This window comes from Chelmon rostratus, chromosome 19 (genome assembly GCF_017976325.1).
Source record: "Chelmon rostratus isolate fCheRos1 chromosome 19, fCheRos1.pri, whole genome shotgun sequence".
In the NCBI taxonomy this organism is placed as follows: Eukaryota; Metazoa; Chordata; class Actinopteri; order Chaetodontiformes; family Chaetodontidae; genus Chelmon; species Chelmon rostratus.
Window position 1 is genome coordinate 21474050 of NC_055676.1, and position 22668 is coordinate 21496717.

Here is a 22668-nt window from a genome sequence, read left to right on the forward strand (position 1 = left end):
TCAAATTTGTACTGTTGGTATATATAATAACAAATAGAATATTTTCATTTGGAGTACAGCTGTAAAAATCATGGTTTTGCAGGTTTTAAATTAGGGTTAAATGCATTAAGAAACAGTTGTGTCACTATTCGACAAGCAAAAGAAAGAAAGAAACATTAGATTATTAAATGAGATTTAATGCCTGCATAGTCTTTAGTGTAAGTAGAAAAGGAGGCGTATCAATGGTTAATTTACATTTATGGTTGTGAAACTTATGTCATGTATTTTCAGTATTTTGTAATATGCCTCGAAGTAACCGTTGACTGAACTACTGCGCATGCGAGTTTCGCTTCGGCCCCGGTCTCTCCGCCATCTTTGTCGGCTACCTATTGTTCACTCTGGAGCTAACAACGGTGGCAAATCAGTTAAACTGCGCAATAAAATAACTTGACAGTGTCACAGGCAGCTGCCCGTGACAGCCGTGGATTTTCTCTCAGGGTTGCGACTTGTTCTCGGCCAGCAAGTTGAACAGAATGGACGATGACCAGCCCAAAACCCTGTAAGTGTGTTACCGTTAGCTAACCACTTGTATTCGTCACGTAGCTAACATTCCGTGGCAGCGAATTATCCGGGCTGCACTCCATTCCACAAACGTTGCTTTTTGTGGCATGCAGAGATTGGACTTCTATTTCAGTTATAAATGCAATAATTGTTCATGTTTTTGCTCAGGCTTTCGACAAACATGACTTAAAACGAACTAGTGAGAACAAAACATCGTAACGATCTAACCCTTCGTTAACGCTAGCAAGCTAATTCCAGAAAAATCACAAATTAACGCGTCACTTCACGCTACTCGTCAAGGAAAACCCGGTGCAAAAGTTGGATTGTTACTAAAATCCATACCGTTTGATGTGTTTTGTGTATGCCGGATGAAATAGCGACTTGCAGACATTAGCCAAATATATCAGATTGTGTTCTACACTGCAAATAAGTGACGATTAGCAGGGGAACGCTAAACTGCCAGGAATTTCAATGCAGTTTGGTGTGCCATCACCTCCACAACGGAAGATAGAATAATTGCACAGGCCTGTGAACATATTAGTGTGTATAGTTTTGTTACCAGTAACCTCGCTAAACGTTAAGACACGCTAGTACTGATGTTAATTTGGTTTTGAGACAGGGTTATTTTTGTTACCAGGGTAAGATTAACTTAATTCTATTTAAAGCTAGCAGTGATGTAAGGACAAGGTCAATAGCTGGGATTTCAATAATGTAACTAGCTGGATCTATGTTTGGCTGAAGAGCTTGTTATTAAATGTAGACTGCAGACTCAATTGCCATGAATTGCCTTGAGATGTAATTGCCTCGAGACATGCAACATTGCAATTAATTGAATCCTGGAGGTTGATTTGAAATCGTCACTTACTGGATGCTGATTTGTTTTTTTATTGGGTTTTGTGTGTGTGTGTGTGTGTGTGTGTGTGTGTGTGTGGCTTTGCCATTTATATACACACTGGCCTCTTGTGGTAGAAATCAATGTTGTGCCTATTCCTTCATGACCGCAGCAGTATAGGAAGACCAGCTACAAAGACAGGCTGAACTGAGTCAAAAGTTGTGTAAATGTGGATTGCAGAATGCTTTTGTAATTGAATGTTACAGCCCAAAAGCACTGTGGGAATGAGACACAACATCATTGTAATCAGACAGGTAAAGCCATTTATTGTTCAGCAGCAAACTACAATACATACGATACATAAAAACACAACAAAATTAATTAAATTAAGGAGAACTATTGAACCTTTCTAAACAAAACACAGGGCAGACAACTGCCCTACAATACCAAGGGATCCAGACAGGTATAATTCTTACATGTAGCAGTGCACAGACATGTGTCTTAATGAAATGCAGTCTGAAAAAGCCTTTAAATGATGTTTATCTCCCAGGCTATATTTTCATATAGTCACCATAGTAATAGTTGGAGGAAAAGCTTGCTCCTGCTTCAGCACCCATACAAGATGTCCGAATTTTCTTTCACTAACTACACCACAAAACAGTAATTGGTACTGCTTGTGTCCTTTGTCCATTGTTTTTTTTCTTGAATCTAGGTATGTGGGGAATCTGTGCAGGGACGTGACAGAGGCCCTCATCTTGGAGTTGTTTGGCCAGATTGGACCCTGCAAGAGCTGTAAAATGATAGTAGATGTAAGTTCATTGGTCATCTGTTTCATTATGCATTCCTGTTTCCCCTTTTGCCTGAGATAGCTGTTCTGGCCACAACATGTGTCTTTGACAGTAAAGTGTCAAACAACTGTTCCTTTTGAGGATTCATACTGTACATAAGCAAATTGCTTCCTCATGTCATAATCTGATTTTGTCTCTTTCTCACCTCCTTGCTATTTTCTAGTGGCCAGTAGTATTACAGCCTCCCATTTAATGCTAACTAATCATGTCATTATATTTACTAAGACTTGTGTAATGGCTACAGTGACTTATACACATCTGCTCTCTAAATCACTGGTCCTGTGTTCTCTTTTGCGAAGAAATCTGAAACCAAAAGGTAGAAATTTAACATTGTATATTTTTGTTGTCATGATAGCGCCCCCTAGTTTTGCAGTAATTCAGCGGAGTACTGTTCTGGTATGCGTTTATGTAGATGGGGACCTTATTTACATACAGCAAAGTCTTCATAAAGCAGGAACGTCAGTGGTGTTTCACTGGCAGAGCAGACGGTCACTCTGAGCCAGTCAAGAGCCACAGACTCTGAACAACAACGCACCCAAACTTTCCTGAGAAAGTCTCCGTTCTATATAGCTTAAAAACATGAACACACATCATATCCTGCACCGTAGCTTGTTCAGTGAGCCACCAAACAAATATTCAGTGGGGGAAAGTGCACCGCTACTGTCAGCAGCAGCACATTGAGCAGCATTTATACGTACCTGGAAAATTCACTTGGGTCCAGTTTGATGCTGGTGTGGTTCTTATTCCTCAGTATCGCTAACAACATGCTGTCTGCCTCTCTACCGGTGGTGTACCACCGGCACTCTGGCAGCCAAACTCAGGCAGGGACACTCCCCTCCAGGTGGCTGAGATGAAAAGGAGCATTTCTGCTATTTCCGCAAATATCTTTTTTCCTTTTTTTAAAGATAAAAAAAGTATTGAGAAAACATAAAAAAAAACAAGTGAATGTTATTTGTGACTGCAAAAATAGATGATTTAATGTGATCTCAGTTGGACTTTAATATTTGTGTTTCCTGTCCACTTCAGACAGCAGGTCATGATCCGTACTGCTTTGTGGAGTTCTATGAGCATAGACATGCCACTGCCACAATTGCAGCCATGAATGGTCGGAAAATTTTGGGTAAGGTAAGCAAATCATATCTCCTGGGTGAGTCCACTAGGGCAAGGCTGGGTGGGCAGGGTTCAAATGAAGCTTGTATCTTGTTAAACCTTATCTTCCTGCTCCACTCCATTTAATTTGCTTCATTCCCTTGTGCACATTATTATTCTGTGCACAATCTGAAATGACTCGGGTTGGAACACCAAAAAAATATCTCTTTAACCTCACTGCTGTGAAGTATCAGAAACCTAAAAACATAATGTGTAAGTACTTAAATAGCTTTTGGTTTTGTATGTTATTGTTTTCTTATTTGTCTTGTGATATTAGCACATGTCAGCAGTCCATCAAATGATTGCCATGGATTCAGAACATGAAAACTATGAGGGATACAAAGTAATTAACAGCAGTCAATGAATTTCTAGAATGTATTCAGCCTTTTTATGTGTTTTTTCCTTCATGCTTGTAGGTATAGGAGACTGCCAAGCATACTCAGGGTAGAGTTTTACTATGTTCAGACTGATGCAGATTAGCAAAATTAACCATTTGTGATCGAATTTAGTCACATGCTTATGTTTTGCACTGAAGCAATGAATATTTCAGTCATAATTAATTTAGTAATATTGAAATCATTGCAATTTCTGAACTGTGCAGCAATATAATTGAAGGTTGTGCTGCCACAAAAAGCTTAAGTTTGTTTTTTCGTTCTGTTTTGCATTCTAGGGCTTTTTTTAGATAAACCAGAATCAGTTCAAGTCATCATACATTGGGCTGCAAATACGATTGTTTGTTCTGTAGTGTTATTCATTATAAAGAGCTGCTGATAAATCTATTTTAGTTTTAAAGTTTAGACATTTGACCAATTAGGTCTTGAACACATTTTAAAAAGCCTTAATTGACTTTCCACATGTGTGTTTTGACATAGTAGTTGTTATAAAGGAAGTTTTCCACAGTGCACTCCGTTGCTGAACTTGATAAGCTTTAAAGGCGGGGTTTTTGAAGGCTTTAGGATTAGATTACATCACAGGCATACCTAATAAGGTGTAAACAAAGTGCTGTTAGGGTTTTTATTGTCACTTCATGCACCATGCTGTTTCTGCTTTAATTAAGATTTTCCTTGAGTGAGTTTGCCATCTGTGTATGAATTGATTTAACATGGCCCTGCTGTGTAATCATGCTACGTATAACATTCTTTGATCTACTTTAATTGATGCTCTTCTGTGCCCCTACATCTTTACTGCTATGTGTTCTTTTTGCAAACTTATTTCCACGTAGAATCCACATAAGAGCAACTTCAAGAGAAATACATTCAGTTGAAAATATTTTATCCTCAACAGGTATTGAAGGACCATTTGAGGAGTATAACAAGTTCGTAAAAATCACTTGTTTGTAAGTCCCTTGTTATTTGGACCTTACTTCCTACCGTTTTGCTCCAAATTTTTACTAGACTGAGACTGAAATGTTCCTGATTATGAAGGTGAAATCTTGATATCCCTTTATATTCTCCACTGTGTTTTACTGTTTTTTTTTAAATTAATGCAAAGGTATGTAAAATTAGATCATAACAATGGATAAATCAATTTGTAGTGGTGGTTTAAGAACAGAGTGTGGCATACAGAGACCACCTTAGTTCTCAATCACAAAATAAAGTAAAACTGGTGTGTGACAAAACCTCTAATCAGAGAAAAAGCACCTTCCTCTCTTCTTCATGCATGGTTCGCTTCTCACCGTTGTCCTCTTCCTCGCTCTCTACAACTGTCTCTCTTACAGGAAGTCAAGGTCAACTGGGCCACAACACCAACCAGCCAAAAGAAAGACACAAGCAGTAAGTAGGAAAGAATGCGTACATGGTTTCTTCTTGGGAAATGTTTCTTCTTCAAGGTTCAAGGGGTTTCAAGGTAGAATTTCTCCATATACAATACTGAATAGAATTGTGTTCCCCCAGTCAAACAGTATTTAGAATAAGACAAGTTCAAATTCCTTCCAACAATGCTCATAAATCACTTGAGCAAACTTATGTTATATAAATATATGAATATTATATAAAATATAATACTCTGATAGACAGGTATACAGTATTGATGAAATATATATAAGTGTAATGTAAAAAGCTTGTGCAATAATGAAGCAAATATATAAATGTAGTCAGAGCAGGTATGCAAAAATATTATTATTTTTATTGTTATTATGAGCCGGCAATCAATGGCAGTCTAAAGCAGAGCAGTCAATAAAGTCGATTTTTCAGGGATTGTGAATCACCGCAACTATGAAAGGTCCAACACACTCAACAAATTTTTGACCATATCTCAAGAATTCATAAGCTGATAATGACAAAATTTCACACAAATGTCTCATAGGATGAAATGAAGTGCAGATACTGAATTGGTTTGCTAATCTTGGACGTCCACCTTGAAACTGTGCTGATTGTATAGATCGTCTGTGCTGCCGGCGTGAAGATGTGTGTGAAGCGTCCACATGTTACAGTTTGTAGCTGTACGCTTCTCTAAAAATGCTCTCTAAGTGACGACGGCAAGTCTCTCCCTGGAAATTATTCACTGGAATATATACATATCAAGATAGTGATCCATTTTGCCAAAAAATACATTTAATAAAAAAGTATAAAATTCCTGTAAAGTCTTGGCTAGATGTGTTAGTCTGGACAGAAATGGATACAAACTGCAACGTAAAGAAACTATGAGTTATACATTCATGAGGCGCTAATCTCAATTACCATTAATTTATAGGTAACACATTCTGTTACACTAGCTCTGTTGAATTATTGATAAACTGTATGACCTGTAATGTAAATGGGTGTTTTTTGTTGTTTTTGTTGTTTTAGGTCATTTCCATGTCTTTGTTGGAGATCTAAGTCCTGAAATCACCACGGATGACATAAAAGCAGCTTTTGCTCCATTTGGGAAAATATCGTAAGTGTATTCTCGTGTGTGTGTGTGTGTGTGTGTGTCTGTCTGTCTGTCTGTCTGTCTGTCTGTGTCTGTCTGTCTGTGTCTGTCTGTGTGTCTGTCTGTGTGTCTGTGTCTGTCTGTGTCTGTGTGTCTCAGTGTGTGTGTCTCTGTCTCTGTGTGTCTGTGTGTGTCCGTGTGTGTCTCTGTCTCTGTGTGTGTCTGTGTGTGTGTCTCTGTCTCTGTGTGTCTCTGTGTATGTGCCTCTGTCTCTGTGTGTCTGTGTGTGTACACACACCTCTTAATCTCCCATTACTGTTTTTTCCCCCAAACCCTTCCATATATGAAACCAAAGTTCTTCACTAGCTGTGTTATATTTGTTGGCAGGGATTGTCGAGTGGTGAAAGACATGGCCACAGGTAAATCTAAAGGCTATGGCTTTGTCTCCTTCTTCAACAAATGGGTAAGTGTGCCAATAGTGCCCACGTGTTAGAGGACTGAGAAAACATAAGTAGGTTCTGATTGTTGACTTGTTGTTGAAGCGAGGGTTTACAGTAAGGTGTTTTGTATTTGGTGTCGGTGACTCAGGAGTTTGCATGTTTCCTCTGTTTAATCAGGATGCAGAGAATGCCATACAGCAGATGGGAGGACAGTGGTTGGGAGGGAGGCAGATCAGAACCAACTGGGCCACAAGGAAGCCTGCTCCTAAAACTACAAATGAAAGTAAGTCCATAGCAATTAAATTAAGGATGAATTGATGGGCTTAGCCCTCTTCAGGCCATGCACTGTCGGCATACATCCAGTGAATGTATTTCAGCATGTTGGTCCAGATTAAAGCATCTCAGCATCTGTGGGATTGGATTGATGTTAGCATGTTAATAAACTGAACTAAGATGGTGAACATGGTCAGTTTCATAACCTTTTTTTTACCACAACAGTCACATCAGTAGGATGCAATTTTTTTGTTTTCTTTATTTTGACATATTTCACCACAGATATGTTGTCTTGTCATAGCACAATGAGCTCAGGTGTAGCTGACAACATTAACGACGGCTCATGCAATGCAAATAATTTAGAGGCTGCTAAAATAACACCCATGCAGAATGAAGAGTTTAATTAAACCATGTCCAGAATTGGATTTCTGAACTATTAAGCAGTGAAAAGATGGCCCACATACTCACAGCACTCATGTTAGTATGCATACATTGTACAGTTGCTGCTGTCCAAAATGATTCGGCATTACAAATATAGTTACACATTAAGTAGGATGGATACTGTTTAGGTTTTTAACAACAGACGTAAATCCACCTACCTTGCATTGATTCACAAAAGACTTTGTGGAGCTGCACCCGAGGACAGAATGACAGGGTTTTCTGTTTGTTTCTGTCTGTGCATGAGAATCTCAGAGGACCAGTAAACATTTTAAAAGTCAACCCTCAGTGCAGCACATAGAGTAGAGGCAGGCAGTTGATTTATAAGAGGTTACTAGAAATATTTTAAGAAAATACAACAAATCAAATAAAAACTTGTAACTTTCTTTTAGCAACCAATACCAAGCAGCTATCTTTTGATGAGGTGGTCAACCAGTCCAGCCCCAGCAACTGCACCGTCTACTGTGGGGGAGTCACGATGGGTCTGACCGGTACGTCCTACTTTGTCCATGAGATTAAGTTTCATATGTTAAAACAGTGCTTGCACATGGAATATTAATGGTCTTCTTTTATTTGTAGAGCAAATTATGAGACAGACCTTCTCACCCTTTGGTCAAATAATGGAAATCCGTGTTTTCCCAGACAAAGGCTACTCATTTGTGAGGTAAGCTGACAGCCATTTATTTGATGCAGTGAAGGCTTAAGTGTCACTTTTGTGCAGGAGGACTTGACTTAACAGTCTTTTCTGTATGCAGGTTCAACTCCCATGAAGCAGCAGCTCATGCCATTGTATCTGTCAATGGCACATCCATTGAGGGCTATGTTGTTAAGTGCTATTGGGGCAAAGAAACAACAGACATGGTTAGCCCCATACAGCAGGTACAGCTGCCACAGGTATGCACCAGGATCATCCCCAATACATGATGCATGCATGTAGTTTGTTTATAATGTGGACTGCTTACTTTAAATCAAATCCCTGGTTTGGACTGCTACAGTGCTCGTTGAATCGACTCTGAGATCTTAAATCTGCTGCTGTATGATGTTGGTGTAATTGGTTGGTGATACTCTGCATCCTGAAATATTCGTCTGTATGTCAGCAGAACACAGTGAGCTTCACAGCGCAGCCCTACAGTCAGTGGGGCCAGTGGTACAGCAACACACAGCAGATTGGTCAGTACATGCCCAATGGATGGCAGGTGCCAAGCTATGGAGTCTATGGGCAGACCTGGGATCAGCAGGGCTACAAGTGAGTACCACAAATGGCCCAGGACCAAAGCAATCACTCGACACTGAACATGACGAAATGTTTCTTTTTCCTTACGGGACATGCAAAATACAAATCTTGTTTTCATGCAGCCTTCTTTCTATTGTTTCTTTCCCCTCCCTGAACCTCTTTACCCCTTGTTCTGTCGGTTACAATCACCACGGCAACACTAAACGAGAGTATGCATGACCATGGAGTGTTTAAATAGTGGACAGAGTCTGTGAGTCTTAAAAGTGAAGCCAATGTGGAAGTGCCATAGACATGCATTCTTTCTAATGGCCAGCAGGGGGCTGTAAAAAAGAAGTCTGAATGTATGAAAGCTTATGAGAAAATGACCCTCCTTCTCACTTCCTTTATCACACTGAAAATTTTCCTAATGAGTCTATGGTCTGAAGTCTTCTTCAATGCAGCAATATATTTATTTTGTAAATTAATGTCCCATTTTGAGTAAAACAGTTCATGCTTTGTGACAGACAAGTTGCTACCATAGCGTGTCCTTGGGTTCTCAGTCACAGCCAATCAGCATAGAGGTGTAGCAATGTTTGTCCTCTCTGGCTCCACCCTCTCATCCAAATATGGTCACCTCTGGCTCTAAAAACAGTAGTCCACAAACCAGTGGGTGACATCACGGTGGGTTTGCACTTGTTCATGACTGATTAAGGGACTATTTTGGCAGCTGCTATATTTATGCTGTTTCATAAAAAGTCCATCATGGTTTTTCCAGGCTACATGTAAATCAGCAGAACCCCCATTCCAGTCCAGAGGGTCATGGTAATGCACCTGGAGCTAATACAGTTAACCGAGCAGTGCAGCCCGCTGTGCCTTCTTTATGACCTTATGTGTAGAAACCGCCTGAGCTGCTTTTTTCTGTTGCTGATTTCAGTTTTACTTTAGCTTTCTTTATCACAGGGGACAGATAGCTGCAGTATTTCCACAGATGGCTGAATGAAGTAGCTACACTTGGGAGGAGTAAAGTTTATATGAGCGTCTTGGAGGAGCAGATCCATTTCTAATGCTTCTTGGGCTGCATTTCCACTCAGACAAACGGCGCCAGATTAAGACTACACTGACTGTATTGTTTCTGTCTGCTGTTTCAGTCAAATACACGCTGGTGCCGGCTGGACAGGTGTGGGAGCTGTGAGCAACGGGGGCATGGTGGAGCCCGGGCAGGGAGTCAACGGAACGGTGCTAACCAACCAGGCCGGCATGGGCACTGCTGGCTACCACACCCACTGATCACAGTAGCCCTCTCTAAACCTCTGAGGCCACAAGGATGATTCTCTGCTGGGGGAAGGGAGTACATAAGATGTGCTCTCTCTGTTACCACATACAAGTTGTTCTGTTAGTGAGGCTGGTACGCCATTTTATCAGCCTTACCAGCCCATAACTTCACCCACTGCCCAAATCTGCAAATGTTAAAAACAATCCACTCCAGAACACTTAAACACTTAAAACAGCCATTGCTAATGCACCTTGCATTCCCGAGCCCATTTTATTGTTTGGCTTATTTTTGTAATGCCTGCAGATAACTGGCCAAATGTAAATGATACGACCGTGTCGAGATATTTCTAGCACAGCCACATTTTAGTTTAAAAGGAAGAAATGTTCAGCCAATGAAATCTATATTCTAGCACCAGGTTCTGTTTGTTTTCAGCCCCTCAGAGCCAAAGAGCAAGGGCAGAATTTTATACCAATGTTAAACAATCAGACAGGGAGAAGAGGCTGCCAACTTCACCACAGAAAGTAGTCAACAGTCCATAGAGAGGGGTGCGGCGATTTTTGTTTTTTCTCAATTTGAACCTCTTGCTCTCACTGTTCTGGTCTGTCCACCTTTACTAAAGTGAAACATGAGTCCAAGCAAGTTCTCAGGGTGTTGTCCAGTCATTCTGTGAAACGTAGGAAATCACTGAGTAGAAGCAGACATCTCGAGGTAAAGCCGACACAACAAAACAAGTAAATTTCAACGCTCCTTCGCTTCATCTCCCGAACGGACTGAGAATCCAGTCTGTGGATAAGAAACGTGTGTGTATTCTTGCGTGTGTGCATGAACTCTGATGCTTTTACACACAAGACAACGTCCAGTTCATCTTCCCCTGAAACAAAAAAGGACTATGCCATCTTTTTTTTTTTTTTGTCATTTTCAAGTGTCGTTTTCTCATCATTTTCTTTCTTCAAAATGCTGACATTGTATAAAGAGCTTTTGCCTTTTTGTGTTTTATTTCTGGACTGTCTTATTAAGAAATGTTGCAGTGACGCCATCGAACGACACATGAGACCTTTTGTGTTTGTTTATAAAATATTAAGCAGCTGTCAACTGTCAACTTTTTTTTTAAATTAGATTTTCACTTTCTCAAATAAACCAATTGCAGGGATTACTGCCACTCTTATCTTACTTATAGGCAGACACATATTGCACAAATACTTAAGATTATCTTTTCACAAAATTTGAATTACAAGGGTTTTTTTTCATGTTTTGCATTCCACTTTCTTTTGTAATTTCCTTTTAAAGTCTGTTTTATGTAACAGTCTGCTCAATTGTACTGAACCTGTATAAAGACAGCATGATAATTGAGGAAGCGTGCTCGCTTCTGGTCGGAGTAATGGATGCCAGAAACAGCTGTCTGACAGTAGCATCCCTGTCCAGTGCTGGTCCGTGTACAGTAGAGACAGTGCAACATTTGATTCTTCCAGAGGTTTGGAGGACAAGCGGCATTGCCATGCAATGCAAAAGCCTTTCGACTGACAAATAATTCATAACTTAAGTTATTCTGTTTTAAACCTAAATAATGGTTGTTTTTATAGATCAAGAAGCAACCATGTAAGGATCAGATACTTGCACTGTGGCCACCATCATTTTTAATATAGTTGAAAGTCAGTTGTGTTGCCTTATTGTCAGTGAGTTACTTTTAACCAAAATTCATCAAAGAGTAGGCGGTGCCTAAGAATGTTTTCAACCTATGTTTTGACAAGAGAAGTTCTGTTGATGCTGTAACATGGTTTGAGTTTTTGCTTTGTCCCATTAAAATGCTGATGCTCAAAAGTTTTCTGGACAAATCTATGGAATCTGGTACTTACAAAGGTGAGAGAGACAAAGCTCATGAGACAGTTTTAGTTAGGTTAGTTGAATTGGCCGAAGAGCTAAAATGATCAAGAGAAATTTATTTGGTTACTATTATGATACGAAATTGACTTTTTTTAATTTAACAAGAATATTAAAAATTCACAGGATTCAGCACCTCAGATGTGAGGATCTGTTGCTTTTCTCTGTGTTCTGACACTGTAAATTGCGTGCGTTTTGGACTGTTGGTCAGATAGAGAATGTTATGAAGGTGTCACCTTAGGTTCAGGGAAACTCAGCTCTTATTTTCTGACACTTGATAGTATAAACAATTGGTTAATCAAAAACAATTTATTGCATTTACTTACTGTGAAAATAATTGGCAGTTGCAGCCCTAGTTATCAAAGATGGTTTTCCAAAAGGCCAGACCAAGCAACTGCCCTGGGGCCCTGGACCCTCAGGGGGCCCTGAAGACTCCAATATGGTTCACCATATTAGTTTGTGGTAATCAAAATCACTGGAATGGTCTGACATTGTTTTACCACTGAAGTACAATATAAAACAACTGTATTGGGACTTGAAGGTGACCCATGCATGAAAGCGTATCCTACAAGAGCTGAGACATTAGTCCATCCACAGAAAATTATTTTCTTAACTGTTTTGGTAATTGATCAATAATTTCAGTCATTTTTCACCAAGGTCTGCAACCGCTCTGAATATTTACTGCATTTCTGTTTTATATCATGGTAAACTGAATATCTTTGGGTTGGTTGGACAAAACAAGACTTAACGTCACTTGGGTTCTGTGAACCGGTGATAGGCCTTTCTCTACAGTCATGCTAAGAACACTGTGAGACTGTACTTTTGACAGTGGTGCTATGAGCTAAATGCTATGCTCACAGTGACAATGCTAACATGCTAATGTCTAAGTTATAATGTTAACCATTTTCACCATCTCAGCTTAGAGCGTTAGCATGCCAACATTTGCTAATTAGGACCAAGTGAAAAATACACACCAGTATTCAGTAGTATGCATGCCACACTGTAAAAATACTCTCTTACAAGTAAAAGTCCTGCTTAAAAATGCACTTAAAATACACTTTATGTATAACCACAAAGTGCATTTTAAGTATTAAAAGTAAGAATATTCTGTGACTTATACTATTATATATCATTATATTATTATTGCTGGCACATGAATGTAGAAGCATGACTTAACTGCTATAGTTGTAGCTCGTTTTGAACAATTATTATTTTCATTATGGATTAATCTGCTGATCATTTTCTATATTAATTGATGAATTATTAGGTTTGTAGTAATAAAATAGTCAGAAATGCTGTTATAATTACCCAGAGCCCAAAGTGACACCTATATAATTCTTGTTTTGTTCAAACATAAAGATAATAAAAATAAACCGAAATTATTGAAATAATTCAAACGTTGTATTACTTTCTCGCTTTGAAAGGACCAAATTCGAGAGAAAACACTAGAAAACTTATTTCAGCTCCAGCATCTGCCCGCCAACCAACACGAACTACACTTCCCATGATTCAACGCATCCAGAGAGGCCGCGCCCACCATTTTTACCCGCGTGACCGACTCTGACCAATGGCGAGTGTCGTTACAGGCGCAATGCGGTTGTCGGGATGTAAGGAGGAATGGCGACGGTCGAGACGGTTTTGGAGGACAGAGCAGAGCTGGATTTGACCAAACAGAAGCGGATCACAGGTAGTTAAACCATTAGCCTTAAAAAACGCACAGAGAAAGATCATGTGTGACTCAGGTGATGCGTTTACAGCGAGGTGGTTCAACAGATAAAGAGACATCTGAAGCTGGAGTCAGAAAGCGTTTTAACTGAGAATGTTGACAACTTGTTAGCAAAACTTAAGAGTGCTGTGTGATTTTAAATAAAGTTATTAGTCTCATTTTTAAACAAACTAGTCTCATTATCTTTACTCATAATATGGAGTCACATGGGTCACTTTTTCCGTTATCTCCACAGACATACATTTCCTTTTTCCTCTTTGAAGATTTCCAGCTAAACTGTCAATGATAGAGAGTCCCCCAACATGGAAGCTGAAGTGACAGTGTCCTCCTCACCGAGCGTGGTGTCATCCTCCATCCCACAGACCTCAACTGCCCAGACCCACCTGGCAGCAAAGCAGAGAGACAGCAGGAAGACCACATCCACGACTCCCGCCTTCCTCTCCAACCTGGGCAGGGCCACCCTGCGGGGCATTCGCAAGTGCCCGCAGTGTGGCGTCTACAACGGCACCCGCGGGCTCAGCTGCAAGAACAAGGCCTGCGGGATCTCCCTCAGAAATGCAGCAGCGGTGGGCAGGAACAACAAGAAATGTGCAGTGGAGGTGGTGAAAGTGATAATAGACAGCGAGGAGAGAGGAGGAGTCCTGGTCGGTGGCTCAGGTGGAGGCGTGCAGGTGTTTTCAGTGTGTCACAGAGGAAGAGGAGCCACAGCTACGCAGTTGGGCTTTGTTGAACTTGTCCCCACCGATACTGCTATCGCGACAGGCGATGGAGCCACCCTGCTAACCCGCATCAACCTGGGGCGTTGCTTCATGCCGTCTTGCAGGCATGGTCAAAGGTCAAACCAGGCCGAGTCAGAATCTGGAGTTACCAGTTCCAAACAGCCGTCCGATAGCCTCTGCATCCACATTAAGCAAGCCATAGAGGGTCACAGCCGTGCAACCCCGCTGACCTTGAAGAGCTCCGTCTTGGAGGGGTTGCAGGCCTCCATCCAAGCCAGAGAAGAGCTGTGGAGGCTGGCCACAGAGTCTCCGGGACCGCTGGTGCAGCGCGTCGCAAAAGACACCCTGGTGGTGAAGTGCCACACAGATTCCCAGCATCCTCTGGGGCTGCTGCACCTCACGGTCGGTGCAGGCGGACTGTCCGAAGTTGCAAAGAGTGAGAGAAGGAGCAGAGAGCAGCAGCATGCCGTTTTCCACTGTGCCTGTCAGCAGAGCAGCAGGAGGAGTAAAGCTGGCGTTGATGGAGCGGGTGGATCCGCCAACTCTCATCCTCCTCCCAGCTCATCACAACCCTGTCTTCACTTCTACGCCTGCGTGTGTGCCTTTGCAAGCGATGAGAAACTGGCCGCAGAGTTCGCTGCTTTCATCAGCTACACCCCCAGCGGTACCGTCACCGAGCCTCTCCGTCACTTTCAGCCAATTTTAAAGGAACAGGTTGACATTTTGGAAAATGCGTTTATTCACTTGCTTGGCTTGTGGTAGATGAGAGTTACCGCTGGTTGTTCTCCTCTCTAATGACCTTTCCATTATTTCACTTTCAGGCAAACCTCAAAGCTGGTGCATACACCCAGTTGCCAATTTATTAGGTACACCTAGCTAACAGTCCTTCACACCATCATGCAGGTTATAATGATCAGTTTTTGTTCAGCTGATTTAGCCTGCTGTCATTGATGTAACTGAGGTGGACAAAATAATGGAAGCAGCTGTTAGTATAGGGTAGTGCAGTTCAGATCTCCCCTCCTGTTTTCTCTCCCTCTGCTTTAGTTTTGCTTCATGTTTTCGTGATGTCTGTCCTTTTTCCAGGTGTCCATAGTGGAGTGCCCAATATTTGACTCAGTTCTGTTTGCAACTGCATCTGCTCGACATCCTCCCAGATCCATACTCTTCATATTGATTGATGACTGATTGTCCCTGCTACGTTGGTCTCACACACACAAACACAACTCTGTCTTTTGCACTTCTGTCCATCTTGGGACAGGGATCCCTCCTTGTTCAACAAAGTCTGAGCATTACAACCTTAATGAAGTGATGAATGAAGCCAGGGGTACCTAATAAACTGGCAACTGAGGTAGCAACATCAAGGTCCCAAACATGAATGAACAGAAATGACAAAGAGAAAACAACCAGAGCAAAGTTGAGTAACATCAGTAAATCTTGTTCTAAGATAATCCACAGAAAGACTCCAGAGGTGAACCTTTAGACACAGCCAGGCTAACTGTTTCCAGCCTTTATGCTAAGACAAGCTAACTGTCCCTTGGCTCTCAGCAAGGAAGCAAATAAACGTATTTCCCTAAATGTCAAATTATTCTTTTAACGTGTCCTTTGGTTCTATACAACCCATTGCTTAGCATTTCTTTCTCTGTGTTTTTCCTTTCAGGCGTGCAGCAGAACGCCACCAGCAGAGTAATTAGTCCCAGTGAGAAGCCTCTGCAACAGGCCGAATCACTCAACTCTCATCCTAAATCAAAGAAACTTCGCCTGGATGAATCTCTCTCAGGTGGTTTCATCACAATTCTTCCTGACGGATTCATTAAAAGCATTTATCACTCATTGCAATGCAGGATGATAGTCTGAATCTTCCATTGTCCTCCCTTCTCTTTCTATCTTTATCTTTCCCAACCTGTCGTTGTGTAATTTCCTGCCCCCCTCAGTGGCCTCTACCTCTGGGGTGGGGACTGAGGGAGTGTCAGCCTCCGGCCTGAGGAAAGCCGGTCAGAGGAAAGCCCCTGGTGCTGGTGGGCTGAAGGCTCCAGGTGCTTGTCTGTCCACTGAGCCCCCCCCCCCTCTGCCTTTTCATCTTTCTGCTGCCTCAATCTGTCTGTTAAAGAGCCTTACATGGTCTTAGACATCTGTCTCTATCTTTATCATTCCTCTGTCTAATCCTGCAACGCTAATCCTGATCCACTGTTCAAAAGAACAGGGTCGCACTGTAGTGGACACAGAGCATATTTTAACATTTAATTAGTGAACATTTCCACGTCTTTTTAAATTACACTTGACAGGCAAAAGCTTACAGACTAAATATGTGGTTCGTGGGTGGTCCACCTAGAAACAGAGCAGATAATGAATGCCTGTTTGCTGTGTCACTTCTAATCGGTGTGTGTGTGTGTCAGGGAGTACCCAGGTTGCGGATGAGCGTACAGTGACGATGGGCTTCCACCAGTGGCTGGCCGGTGTCACAGAGAGGATCCACCAGGCGATGCACTACCAGTTTGACGGTAAAGTTGCGACACTGCATGTTGCTTCAGTTAGAAGACAAATCACTTCACCGCATACACAGTCTGCACTTCAGAGTTAGAGAAACTGTTCAGCCTTCTGGAAAATGCACTTATTCGCTTTCTTTGCTAGAGAAGACACTAAATACGACGTTACAGCACAGCAGCTGGTTAGCGTAGCTTAGCATAAAGACTGGGAACAGGGGGAAACAGCTAGCCTGGCTCTCTCCAGTGGTAACCTCTGAAGCTCACTAATGAACATCTTGGTTGTTTAATATGCACAAAGTGTAAAAATGACAAGTTGTAGTTTGGATTATGTGCCAACAACCACCTAGCAGAGCTGAGCTAAGATAACCTGCGGCTAGCTGTAGCCTTATGTTGAACAGAGAGACATGAGAGTGGTTTCGAGCTAATTAAATTCGTCTCCCAAATGGCCGAACAATACCTTGAGGTTCTCTTAGTTCTAATAACTCACCAAAGTAATTACTTACATCTAGAAACGTCTGACGGTGCAACAACCATGAGCTCAGACCATCGGGCAGGTTGTGACAAAGCTCACAGTGTGTCCAGATTATCTCAACCAGCTTGTTTGCAGGTAAAGTCTACAGTCAGACTACAGCAGTTCAGCAGACTTGAACCAGAGAGTCTGTAAACTCTGATGGATGTTTGCAACAGACATTTTACGGTTTGCCGTCGTTTTCTGTGACAAATAAGCGTTTCTGATTCAGGGGTTTGGTTTAAACCCGTTTGATCGTCTGACACTTCGTGCCCAGTTAGTGTTTATAACAGCTGTGTTCACAGAGCTCACTAATCAGATTTTACCAATTTAATTTAGAGAATAAGGTACCACTTTCAAATAAGGGAAACTTAATCAGGATTTTATCAGCTGTGTTTATTACTAACAAGCAAGCACAGTTTATTTATAGAGACACGAGCTAAAACATAAAATACCACATGCTAACTAAATGCCTGTATGAACAGATGGCTTTTAGCTGCTTTTTACAAACGCAGAGACCTAAAGCTTCCAAAGCTTTGGGGCTACGACCAGAAAGCATAAAAAAGGGGAGCGAGAGGGGCGGTAAATGTCGTGTGCTAACATGTAATCTTATTATGAGGAAGGAGAGATGTCAATATCAACAAAATTCCTCCAGAATGAGTCACTGTACCTTTAAATCTCTGCAGGATGACCCGCTGTGGTTACTCCGGCTTTGGTTGCTCCGGCTGCGGTTGCTCTGGCTTTGGTTGTTCCGGCTGTGGTTGCTCTGGCTGTGGTTGCTCCAGCTTTGGTTGCTCCGTCTTTGGTTGGTCTGGCATTTGTTTCTCTGGCTTTTGTTGCTCCGGCTGTGGTTGCTCTGGCTTTGGTTGCTCCAGCTGTGGTTGCTCTGGCTGTGGTTGCTCCAGCTTTGGTTGCTCCGTCTTTGGTTGGTCTGGCATTTGTTTCTCTGGCTTTTGTTGCTCCGGCTGTGGTTGCTCAGGCTTTGGTTGCTCCAGCTTTGGTTGCTCAGGCTTTGGTTGGTCTGGCTCTGGTTGCTCCAGCTTTGGTTGCTCCGGCTTTGATTGCTGGTTGCACACAGTAAAAGAAGTTGTCGGTGTTTCTCCATCAGGGAAACCACAGCCTCTGGTGTACCATGTTCCTCAGGAGTTCTTTAATGCTCTGCAGCATCGTCTGTCGCTGGGCTCCAAGAAGAAGAGGCTGCCTAACTTCACAACAGGTGCAACATCATCACTTTCTGAACAAATTAGACGCCATAAATTAGGAAATTCCTGTCACACTGGAGTAAATCTAGAGCTGCTAGTCTTTGTATTGCACACACTCAGAAATCTCAGCCAAAAACAGTGGTGCAAAGTACATTTAATCACGTAATTTACTCAAGTGCAATATTGTGGTACATTACTTGAGTATTTCCATTATATGATTTTATACTTGTCCACAATAGTTCAGAGGGAAACATTGTTTTTTTTTTTACTGCACTACTTATTGCACTGATGCAGTATTAACAATCTAACAATGTCATATATAATAATATGTCAGTCGCAGGAGGCACAACCAGATACTTTAAGTAACTACGCTGACGATACATCTGTACTTTTAGTTAAGTATGATTTTGAATGAAGGACTTCTACCTGTAATGGAGTACTTTAACATCATGTCATTGGTACATTTACTGTTTTTACTGAGGATCTGCTTCCACCACTGACATGTGAACAAATACCGACTCTTTCTCTCTCTGTGTTTGGGCCTCAGCCTTTGTGAGAAATGATGGACTTCATGTCGGCCCTTTCTCCAAGTACACCTGGCACATCACCAATGTCATGCAGGTCAAACGCATCTTTGACACCCCAGAGGTAAATGCTCGCATCAAAGGGTGTAACTTCGACTGGGGATGATAGTTACTCATCTGAGATTTCTTGATTCTTGTTCTCTTACAGACCGGAAAGGAGAAATGACTTGATACAAATGTTGATCCATCACTCTAAGTCACCTGGGTTTTGCTTCTCAGGCTTCATACAGGTTGCTCTACCTCATTGTTGGAGGTAGTTGGAGCTGTGTGCAGTCCAATGAGCCTCCGCCGACTCCCCTCCTCTCAGTCATCGCCATCACTATGTTTTAATGCAGCCCAATTCACAATATAGATGTTCTCATTTGCATATTTTTGTTTGTGTTGTCAGACGACTGAGCAGGTATGAAATTTGATCACAGCTCATAAATACAAAATGTCGACCAGCAGTCATTACCAAGCTGCCGGCCTGCAGATAAAATCATTACGAAACAATCGTCCGACAAAACAAACAGAATTCAGGTGAGAGGCAGCAGCTGTGAGGTGAGGTCGGCTCCTGTGTCGACGTTAAAAATGAGTGAAGACAGAGAAGGCTGTCGTATTTAATCCAGCATCTGTTACACGACGAACTGAGCTGCTGTGTTTACGCTCCTAAAAACATGAACCATGTCGGCAAAACAACCGTAAGCCGCGTTGTCTCAGTGTGGCTGCGGAGGACATGAAGGACTGCTTGTGTACATTTACTTACTCCCTATTAATTTAGTCTGTTATGTAGTCACGGCTCTAAAAGCACACTAGAACTGAACATCAGTCAAAGATAAGGCATTAAACGACAGTGTACTCTGTAGTAAAGATGCAAAACAAGGAAATCAAACAAGATAAAATGCATTAATATTAAAGAAATTAACATAGTATTTCTAATCTGTATCTTTCTTGTGTGCTATGGCACCATTAATATGGAGTTGTATGTAAAATACTGTATATTATGCTATAATGCATATTTACTGTAGATTTATATAAACCTGCTTTCTTTCTCGACCTCAACGTCTGTCCACCAGCTGCCTCTGGAGCTCTCTCAGAGTTTTGTGAAGAACGTCGATGGCTCCTTCTCGCGTTTCCGCTGCCCCGAGCCTCCGCCTGAACCAGAGCCACCAGAGGGACACAGGACAGAGCGACCACAGGCGATCCGGCCCATGGAGCTCCGCACGTTCCTCAAAGTCGGTGAGTGACCGCCGGTTTGAGCCGCGACATCACAGAAGAGTTCGCCTGCGCCGCTGTGTCCACACGGTCATGTTTCTGTGCAGGGGCAGGCTCGACAGACCAGAAGGAGGCCAGTCCGTTTGTGATCGAGTGGATCCCGGACGTTCTCCCTCGCTGTCAGATGGGAGAGCTCAGGATCAGCTTCGAGTTCGGCCACCAGCAGAGCGGTCAGCCGGAGCACTGTGAGAAGGCGGCTGTGGCGGAGAAAGGAGTTCGTGCCAAGTCGGATTCAGGCCAATCCAAACTCACAAAGGCTGTCGAAATCCTTCAGGTGGTCGTGTGACGGCCCAGTCATCGTTTGTCACGTCAGGTATCGATTATTAAGACTCACTAACAGTATGTGACTTACACATATAACCATATTAACTTATACAAGGTGTGAATAATCAATTGCCGTATAAATTACACAGCATAATTTTGATCAACAGTATTTTTAGATGGTCTAGTCTGTAGTGAAGCGCTCATCAGAATGCCTTTTCATTAATGAGTAGTATAGTAGGAACATATATTTTTGTAAAAATATCTATTTTTTAATCCTATAACCTAAACATTTTGACTCAAGATGGATCAAACAACCAGTAAGAATGTGTTTCAAGCTAAATAAAAACTTTTTATCAATTTGATAAAGCTTTCTTAAAATTGGTCACCAGACTGGTAAATGTGACAGTTCCTGTTGGAAAAGACACAAACACTTTATCCGGTTTCCTAACTTTCAATGTGTTCAAACTCTCAAAGACGGATTTTTGCCTTGTTTGTTCTGCAATGTAAGCGTCAAGGAAATAAAACACATTTCATGGATAAAATGTCTCTTTTCTGGCAAAGATAAATGACCCTCTCACTAACATAGGAAAAAGGTTTTGGATGCGTTTGTTTTCTACATGTTTAGCAACGCTAAACTAGGGATGGATCACCATGAAATTAGAAGCAGACATTCATGTTTCCTTCAGGATGGATTGTATAATATTTAAACTTTTCATTTAACATCAGCTGCATTGTTAGATCAAATTTAAATTGGTACAGCATTTTAGTTTACAACCAAATACCTGCAAAAACTTGTTTTACACTCTGTTACATTCCCATCAGCCTCAGCTGTACTTTCTGTTTAGTACTACTTAGCACAACATGCTAAACCAAGATGATGAACACGGCACCTTCAAACATCAGTGTGTTAGCATTGTCATTGTGAGCATGTTATGTTAGCATTTAGCTGAAAGCAATGTTGTGCCTCTTTGAAGTACTGTAGACTCAAAGTCTTGTTCATCATTAGAAACAATAGACATGAAATTCAGAACAAGCACAGGAAGAGACGTGTGTTACAGTTAGTGTTGAATGTCTTTTGCCAGCAGAGGGAGGCCTAAGCCTGCTGTTTCACCAACAGGGCTCTGGTTTAATGAGGCTTTTCAAGCAAACACATGTAGAGAAGGTGAATGCATGACAGGGCTTTTCAGACTGCCTCACTTTGAGAAAATCAGTGTGGAAAACGAAGCGATACAGAAAATTCTGAGTGTTTAACTGCATTTCATAATTTGGCCGAACCTGCCCTCCTCCCTTCTGGGCATCACAAAGCAGGAATTACACACTGTGCTGTGATATATATCGCTGGAAACATCACACGTGCCTCTGAAATGTGCCCAAATGTTCATGAATTAATTAAGATTACAAGTTAATACGATGAGAACATCACGCCAAATTATACGCACTCCTCAGAATAGCAGCTTGCACACTGTGTATCTACATCAGGGGTGTAGGCGTGTAAGAACACTGCCAGCCCCCGGCCTCGTTCCTCCCTCACAGGCCCCCAGGACATCAGTGTGAGTACAGCCTCTGCCTGCACAGGGGGGCCCGGCTGCCAGACAGCTCCGAGCCACACATTTAGCTGTTTATGTAGTCTGTCAGTCACAGAGACGGGAGACGCATCAATCCTCTCCTGGAAGGAAAAGCAAGCACATTGTGACAGGGAGGCTTCCTCCACCGTCTGAGAGATGTGTTACAGACAGAGACAGCGAAGGGTCTGAGAGGGGAGGGGGGCTGTGAGCGGGAGAGGACGACAAAATGCTGTTCGGGAAGCAGAAAAGTTGAATATTGGTAGAATGAGGAAAAAAGAACAGCAGAAAATGAAAAAATATTTGGGTTTAGAGGCTTGCTGGCGCGGGTGAAGTCAAGCATTCACAGTCACAATGGCTTCACAAGCTTCTCCTAGTCCTCTCCTTACTGTTGTGTTCACTGACCCACGGCATTTTCATCACTGTCATACCTCGTTTTGTTCTGTAAAAAGCTCTCCAAGTTACATAACTTGTTAGCTCGTTAGCTTAGCTCAGTTGCTAACGGGAAATAAATTCATGCAGTACCAACGTGTCTGCGGATTGTTTCAGCTTTTTACTCCAACAGAGGAGATTTAATAAGAGTGAATGGTGCAGCACAGCTAATAAGCTATGTTTTAAAAAATTTAAAAATT

General features: G+C 41.9%; 2 protein-coding genes across 5 annotated transcripts; both read left to right on the forward strand.

Moving 5' to 3' along the window:
* The first annotated feature begins 344 nt into the window (after positions 1 to 344).
* Positions 345 to 10943, forward strand: LOC121622935 (nucleolysin TIA-1-like). Of its 2 annotated transcripts, none has more exons than XM_041960011.1 (12): positions 345 to 538; positions 2085 to 2181; positions 3247 to 3345; positions 5087 to 5141; positions 6156 to 6243; positions 6607 to 6682; positions 6837 to 6942; positions 7763 to 7861; positions 7950 to 8034; positions 8126 to 8264; positions 8468 to 8616; positions 9732 to 10943. In XM_041960011.1, exons 1-12 carry the CDS (start codon positions 513 to 515, stop codon positions 9868 to 9870), a joined length of 1158 nt encoding a protein of 385 aa, XP_041815945.1. In that variant the 5' UTR covers positions 345 to 512; the 3' UTR covers positions 9871 to 10943. The 2 variants fall into 2 exon arrangements, with proteins under 2 accessions (XP_041815945.1, XP_041815946.1); XM_041960012.1 differs by having other exon boundaries at positions 8471 to 8616.
* A 2405-nt stretch (positions 10944 to 13348) lies between these two features.
* On the forward strand, positions 13349 to 20976 carry c19h2orf42 (chromosome 19 C2orf42 homolog). Of its 3 annotated transcripts, none has more exons than XM_041960348.1 (8): positions 13349 to 13421; positions 13696 to 14843; positions 15837 to 15956; positions 16573 to 16677; positions 18279 to 18386; positions 18920 to 19020; positions 20012 to 20174; positions 20258 to 20976. In XM_041960348.1, the coding sequence occupies exons 2-8, from the start codon at positions 13763 to 13765 to the stop codon at positions 20494 to 20496; spliced, it is 1917 nt and encodes a 638-aa protein (XP_041816282.1). In that variant the 5' UTR covers positions 13349 to 13421; positions 13696 to 13762; the 3' UTR covers positions 20497 to 20976. The 3 variants fall into 3 exon arrangements, with proteins under 3 accessions (XP_041816282.1, XP_041816284.1, XP_041816283.1); XM_041960350.1 differs by having other exon boundaries at positions 20264 to 20976; XM_041960349.1 differs by having other exon boundaries at positions 13724 to 14843.
* The last annotated feature ends 1692 nt before the right edge of the window (positions 20977 to 22668 follow it).